The 7,333-nt window shown below is 44.9% G+C and overlaps 1 protein-coding gene across 5 annotated transcripts; it reads right to left on the reverse strand.

The window, feature by feature from the left end:
* Positions 1-3,950: 3,950 nt before the first annotated feature.
* On the reverse strand, positions 3,951-7,090 carry LOC122620585. Of its 5 annotated transcripts, XM_043798115.1 has the most exons (4): positions 6,986-7,090; positions 6,694-6,933; positions 5,308-6,639; positions 3,951-4,644 (listed from the first exon to the last, which is right to left on the reverse strand). In XM_043798115.1, the coding sequence occupies exons 1-4, from the start codon at positions 6,986-6,988 to the stop codon at positions 4,003-4,005; spliced, it is 2,217 nt and encodes a 738-aa protein (XP_043654050.1). In that variant the 5' UTR covers positions 6,989-7,090; the 3' UTR covers positions 3,951-4,002. The 5 variants fall into 5 exon arrangements, with proteins under 5 accessions (XP_043654050.1, XP_043654054.1, XP_043654049.1 ...); XM_043798119.1 differs by lacking the exon at positions 5,308-6,639; XM_043798114.1 differs by having other exon boundaries at positions 5,308-6,933.
* Positions 7,091-7,333: the final 243 nt, after the last annotated feature.

A 7,333-nucleotide genomic window follows, 5' to 3' on the forward strand; every position in this document is an offset into this window, starting at 1 on the left:
AGGACAAAACTTGTTGACACGGCCAGACCAAAACCATGGCCATGCCATCCGGTCTCTTTCTGGCTAAATGCGCCCCTCTCCCTCGCACAAACGGTACGCTCACTTTCTGTGTCGGTTTCAATAGGCGACTATTTGTTGCAATTTAAGCTGAACGCGTTCATAAATTGAAGGAGGAAACTGCCGTCGACTGCGACTCATAGACAGCCGCGTGGAAGCCCCAGGCGGGAAAAGGGGCTGGCGGGGGTTTGGGGGGTTGGGTACTGCAACCAACTGGGAAATAGGCAGGTAGAGGCCCAACGAGTGACAGGGCCCCCGGACGTTTAAATTGGACCAACGAACGTACACATGCCGCTCACAGTTCAAAATGCAAAGTCTAATTTTCGGTTTTTGCACTACAGTGATTCGGCCTGACACTTAAATTACTTAAATTAATTCATTCTAGCCATGGGTCCTATACTGATTTGTCCGCTCTTTTTGTTTGTTTTCCTTCGCGGTTCAGTGATATTATGTTTTTTTCGGCATAGCCTGCTGGATTTTGTGGCTAACTAATGTTTGCGGTTGTCTTTTTAATTGAATTATTTTCACAGTGTCTGGCTAACTGTTGCGGTCGATATTGAGAGTAAAAGTCGGCTGAACAGCATTTTTGACGTATGTATGTCTGCAAAAAAAAAAAAAATGAATCATACTTATAGAGCCGTAAATAAATAGGAGCGAAATAGAGAATTCTGGTTTTGACAGTATTTTTTATATTTAAAATATTTAATAATGGCACTATCAACGGTCATTACGTTGTACTAAGCTTGGGATTAAATAGTTGGGCAGACCGACTCGGCCATTGATCCAGATTAAGAATATATATACTTTATATGGTCGGAATAGCTTCCTTCTGACTGTTACATACTTTTCAACGAATCTAGTATACCCTTTCACGCTACGAGTAACGGGTATAAATATTGAAACAGCTTGGACACGGGGCAGACGCATTGGCACCACCAGCACATTAAAGATAATTTGTACACTTGGCTAATAGTTTTTTAATCAAAATGTAACGCCACACTCGACTTACAATAGTTTTTGAGGCAGCACACCCATGCCGCATTCCCCAGCCACCGACCACACGCGAGCTGAGAGAAACCTTAATTAGTTTTCGAAGTGCAACCAAAGATGATAAATTGTTGGGCTGGGAAAGCCAGGCAGATCCCAGACTGGCTGTCTGGAGCGATCGGGACTGGACGGGCTTATTGAGTTACGATGTCAGTGGATGATCATTAAAATTACAGACAGTACCGGCCAGAAACTGGGTTCCCAAGAAATTCAATGGAGGAACAACTGGATCCTCGCCACTAAAATCCCCTCCCCACTCGCTTAAAAAGTTTGTAATTTTTCAATATTCGCACACAAAACGAAATTAGCTCGTCGGAGCATCGGGATCCGAGCTTGGATTGACATTGGGATTGGAAAGGGATCGAGATCGGGATCGCGATCGGGGTGGAATCGGTATCGCAGTCCGCATGCAAATTTCACAGGAATAAAAGGCAAAAGATGAGGCAAATACAAATAATAATAAAAAGGCTTATGCCGAGCTGAGAAGTCGTTGTGGTGATGTGACTTATGGCTGAGTTCCTTTTATGCCCTGGACACTGTTGCTTTCGTCTCGCTGCTGCACTGAGAGAAAAGAGTCGACTAGCGATACCGAAATAGCCAATTGCCAATGGCCAATTACATTGGACTTAACGTTCAATTACCGAATGTTGGGTTAGAGAACCAAAGATTGATTAATGGCCATTAATCTGGTAACAATGAATATCAATCAGTATGGTTAGTATTTCGATAAATTCTACTGGGTCTTCAAACTCCTTATTTTGTGGCCTCAACAACCCATATTCCGCACTCATTTCTCCCGATGAAGTTTCACCTCTGTGGTGTGCGGTGTGCTTCGTTTCGTTCGGGGCATGTGCAGACAGTTGTGAAATTATATTTGCGCACCGTCATGGCCATTGTGTTGCTGCAGGAGGATTGGACTGGATTCGAGGACTAGGCACTAGGGCCAGAGAGCCAGTTTCCAGTTGCCAGAGTCCCAGCCCGCCTCAACTCTCGATTTGTCAGGGCAGACGAATAGCTTAACTGTTGGCCAGTTAAGGTGCAGGTTGTTGCTGCGCCGATCGCAGGATCGAGGAGTTGCAGGGCCATGGGAGCTACCCGCGCATCACCGTCATCGTGCTATTCAAACAAATTATATACAAAATGTTAAATGAATTATGAATTATGAATTTTGCATATGCGCATTCGCCGTATTGTGCAATTTTTCATATCCAATAGGCAAGGACGCTGTTAGCCAGGCCAGCCAGCCAACCATCCAGCCGGACGAAGAGGATCTGTGCTGCTTGGCCAATCTTTCTCTGGTGTTGGCTTTAGTAAATTGGCGTGGGGTGCGCCTCGAGCAGTCCATCCTCCATCTCACCATCACCATCGCCGTCATCCAATCCTCTGGGTGTTGTTGTCGCAGGCTTGTTTAGGCCATGTCCGTGTCCAAGCCAGTGTCATGGATCTGTGCGGCTTGTGGCGAGTTCAGCAAACACAGCCGTTCGACAGCCACTAGCAAAAAGGAAGGCAAATATAATCAAGTCATATAAATTGAGTGCATTTTTCACAAAAAATTGTCTAAATTATGCCGTGTGCTCACCTGATGGCCACGAAAAGTCACGTGGGCCCAACGGTTCCGAGAGCAGTGCGTGTGGGAAATTAGCTGGGACTCGGCGGGATTGGATAACCGGGGGATTAAATTTGATTAGCTGAGAATCAGAAATCACTACTGCTTGACTACATTATTACCTAATATTCTTTGGACCAGGCAAAATTACTTTAAATTGTTTAATAGCGGGTTTCATGCATATTTTATTTAAGAGCGTGGTCAAATATGTAGTACTAATTCTATTTTAACAGAATAAGAAAATTTAGCAAGTGGATTGGGGTCGCGCATCTGTAGATATTGGAGAAAAAGTAAGAAAGTAAGAATTAATTATTATTAGAATCGCAATGAAGGCAAATTTTGAAAGACGTAATCTCATCGGTCAAAATGGTTGAAAGAGTTTCGTCACGCAGATCGCCGTGCCTTTCATCCTTCAACCATAAACAGGCTATGCACAGTATCGTAAATTATAAACATATCCAGCGCACCTCATTATAAGGAAAATTAGGGAATGAACACAGAAGCAGTTTCCCAAAATACACCCACCCGATTCATCCCAATCCAATCCATCCAGCAGTTCGTGGATCAGACATTAGCAGGTGAAATACGTTGATGTGCCTTAAAACAATATTTGCGGGCCTGCAGTTGTGTTTGGTTAGCAATTAGGTGCATCCCAAGCTTGCGGAGCATAAGCCAGTGATGGAGATCCGATCCCTGATCGATCATGTAAACAATTGCAGCATATTTAGTAAGTGCCAGGAAAATGAATGGCCAGCCCGAGGGGCGGCGAGAAGGCAGCGAGGCGGTGTGGCAAGTGCGCGACTAGACTAACAGTAGCCACGGGCTAATTATGCTCGGGAAAAACGGAGCAACCTCTCCACTCACCACTCCCCATTCCCAATTGCAAGAACCACTCGATGGCTGCGCCCTTTGGCAAGACCAGCACTTGGCCGGCATTGAACTTGATTTATGCACCTCGGCATAGGACCAGAGCCATCCGAAGAATACCAAACCAGCAGACTACCAGGCGGCCCCGCCAGCCCGCTGAGAGTTTTAAGTACTTTTCACAACCAGGCCGCATACTCGATTTAGAGCTCTTCAATGCAGGGAAAGGTTGCACAGGAACAATTATTATAGTGGTTGTTAAAAGATATAATATGATTGTACACTCTGTAAAATGGAAATGTGTGTTTCGATACCTTCAAAAAAGAAAGTAAAATGCATTCAGAACTTCCATCTGCGGTAAACGCTATGTATCGCTATGTATTTTATGACACGCAGTTGCAAATAGAAAATATAAGCTCCAAGAAAACTCACTGAAAGCTCTCTACAATAACTTTAAGCTGACGATGCAGTTTCCTGTTGAATTCCTCGGACAGCAGCTGACGGTCCACTAGAAGTGGAGTATCGCCTCCCCTTTTGGTGACCCCTTTCCCGCCAAAGAAATGCAAAGTATACTCCGTAGAGCACACCTCCTGTGTCGAGGGCTTCCATCCAGAATCATCAGTGGCAGATTCGCTAAAGCTTTTTAGAAATTTCTCTGCAAGCAGGGCTACGCGATCATTCGGACGGGGAGCATAGTTATCTTTGAGCACCTCCGATCGACGAGTGAAGATAACACTGGGCTCGTAGCTCAAACTTCTCGGCTCTATGGACGGACGGGTCTTAAGACTGCTATTGGGGCTGATGGAGGAGGTACTCTTTCTTGTAGTGAGTGCTGCTGCCATCAACTTGGCCCGAATCTTCTCTTCGTCGTCGGTCAGTGTGATGTCCAAAAAGTCGGCATCATCATCCAGAATTATTGCAGGACCCTCGAAATCAGGTGGAATTTCCATCAGGGCTTCGTCAGCATCGTATATCTTAAGGCTAAGAAAACTTTTCGACTTGGCTACCTCACTTGAAGATACGTCTGGTCCACCTTCGTGGATCAAGTCTTGTTCTTCTATTACGTAGTGCTGAAGAGCATATTAAAAACAAGAAGGAACGCTATAGTCGAGTTCCCCGACTATCTGAATCCCGTTACTCAACTAGTGGAAGTGCGAAGGAGGCTCTTCAACACTGACAGTTTTTGGCGGTTTGTGGGCGTTAGAGTAGGCGTGGCAAAAAGTTTTCTGCAGATCGATAGAAATTTACATTACTAATAAAAAATTAAAAAGACAAGAGATAACGCTATAGTCGAGTTCCCAGACTATCTGATACCCGTTACTCAGCTAGTGGAAATGCGAAGGAGAGTCTTCAACACTGACCGTTTTTGACGGTTTGTGGGCCTTAGAGTGGGCGTGGCAAAAAGTTCTTCATGCTGAATCTTAACTTTCTAGCTTTTATAGTTCATAACTCTACGAGTAACGGGTATAACAACGAATGTACTTCGTTCACAACTATTCACAACGATTATTACTATGGCAGATATATGATATGATATGATTCGATCTAATAAAAACAAAGTAGATAGTTTCCGAACTGAGACAATAGAAACGGTTGGACGGACAGACGAACATACGCACATGACTTCATAAACTCGGCTGTTGATGCTGATCAAGAATATAGATATTTTATATGGTGGCATTACCCGCTGTAAGGGTATACAATGTGTAAAGATTTTTGTGAAAAGGTCTTACTTGATCAAGTGGATACCCTTCCTCACTTGAGACCTTAGGGTCAGATTTATCGGAAAAATATTTGTTATCACTCTCCTCGACCTCGTAGCTATACTGGTTATAATTATATTCACTTTTGTCCAGAGCAACGGAATTACTTAGCTGACTATCGATCTTATTTTGACCTAGATCTTTGTGGCGTTGAGTTGCGTCCGCGGTGATGCAACTACGATGCTTCCCAAAGGTAAATTCTCCAAAAGAATAATGTATGTCGACATCCCTATCAATTGTATCCCTTTGCATTATTGGGCTTTCATCGTACACGCTTTGCTTGGTATGAATAGCCCGTCTTTTTTTCTTTGAACTCAACCAATCGTCTGGGTGACTTTTGCTCTGTGGGTCACAACGCTCCGTATCTAGAGTCCAATCCGCGATCTCATCTCCACTGGGACATTGCACCCCAATGGAGGCACCTGATCTTCCAAGCTGAGCCGCCTTAACTTTCTCGGTGCCAAATTCGGAGTGTGGTTCCTGGTAGTCGTGCGTTTTGCGCCTCGTCTTGATGTTAATGGGACTATTTCCACGATCTTGATACGTCTTTGGCACACTCCTCTGGCAATGATAATGAGGATGATGACGATGGCGTGTGCTGCAGCTCGAAAGATAATTTTTTTTTGAGCGAGATTGCGATGTCGCAGTTGTTGGAATGTAACTTTTGTAATTTACAGGACAATTGGGTCCATCAGCGTCCTCAGCGTCGTAGTCCTCGGAATGGTTCTTTCCTGATCTGGAGTGGGCAGTGCAAACACTACAAGCGTAAGACTCTTGTCCGCAGACACATGATCTTGCTCTGTGCCTGGTATTTAGAGAACCATTGGAAATCACACTTTCTAATCGACAGGAATACGAGTGGCTTGCTTCTTGATTTTTTCGGTAACAGCGCCTTTCTGTAAGTTCTGTTTTATTTGACTCTCCTTTGAAATGTTTTGGTCTAATCCCCTTATCTATACTTGATACTGGGTTAAGAGGTTCTTTCAAGCAACTAAAGTATCCACGATTTTTTAGAACTTGTTCTCGTGAAGGGTCTGTCGATGAACTGTCGTACTCCTTGTAACCTCCTTCGAGTTTACCAGAATACTCTGAGTCCATGCTGCTTCCATAACTCCCACTTCCCGGACCCCTGGACAAAGACAGTTGATCGGACCCACGAAGTTTAGATCTGTTAATATGGTAGACCTGAAAAGCGCGCTCCGCCTTCTCTTGTCGTTCCTTAGACTCTTCCAAAATTTCGCTATATATCTGACTATAGCTTTTGGAACGATCAGAGGATAGCAGGCTTTGTTGAGACCAAGACTGCGTGTCATCGTGATCACTTGCAATATACTCTGTGTCCTTGGGTATACCTACCAACTCTTTTTCCAAAACGAGGTCTTCTTCCGAATGTTTGCTGTATTCTTCGGTCCTGTGAGAGCAGTTCAACATTGCTTTTCCCCTGTAACCTGGAGAGTCCTGACCGTACCGTCCGTGGAAAATCTTCTTAGAAACGAAGTCTCGGTCGTTACTGTTTCGATCTCCACCCGTTTCAGGGTCGTTCTGGTCTTTTGCCGACACGCTCCTGGCGATGACGTAGTGGTGATCATGATGGGACTTATGGTGGTTTTACAGTAGTGGGACCAAGGAAACTGGGCAGCCTACTTACCATTTCTAATCGGAGATCTTCTTGGGTGTAGCTACGTGGGGAATGGGGGCCCAGACTGAATACCTGGCATCTATTGCCGGGCAACCCCGATCTCTAGAGCTTCCAGGTTTCCCCACTAAAAAAGGGCTTGCTTTCAGCAGGCCCATTAATTACCGGGCCAACTCAACTTGGCAGCCACAAGGGAGCCAAGTGGCCATATGGACCGCTGGCCCGAAAAACAGAACTCAATTAGCTAAACCAACGAAAACTCACTCACCATCTCGAGAACTTCACATTGCCCACACACAACGAACCGACGAAAAATGGAAGTGCATCAAGTTCTGGAGAGGCACACGAAGATGGGCTGGA

This window comes from Drosophila teissieri, chromosome 3R, assembly GCF_016746235.2.
Source record: "Drosophila teissieri strain GT53w chromosome 3R, Prin_Dtei_1.1, whole genome shotgun sequence".
Lineage (NCBI taxonomy): Eukaryota > Metazoa > Arthropoda > Insecta > Diptera > Drosophilidae > Drosophila > Drosophila teissieri.

Bases quoted from the DNA above. Each gene is read 5' to 3' on its own strand.
- LOC122620585 (XM_043798114.1), bottom strand. The intron at 4,645-5,307 runs GTAAGACCTTTT...TATGCTCTTCAG, and splicing joins AAGGGTATCCACTTGATCAA to CACTACGTAATAGAAGAACA.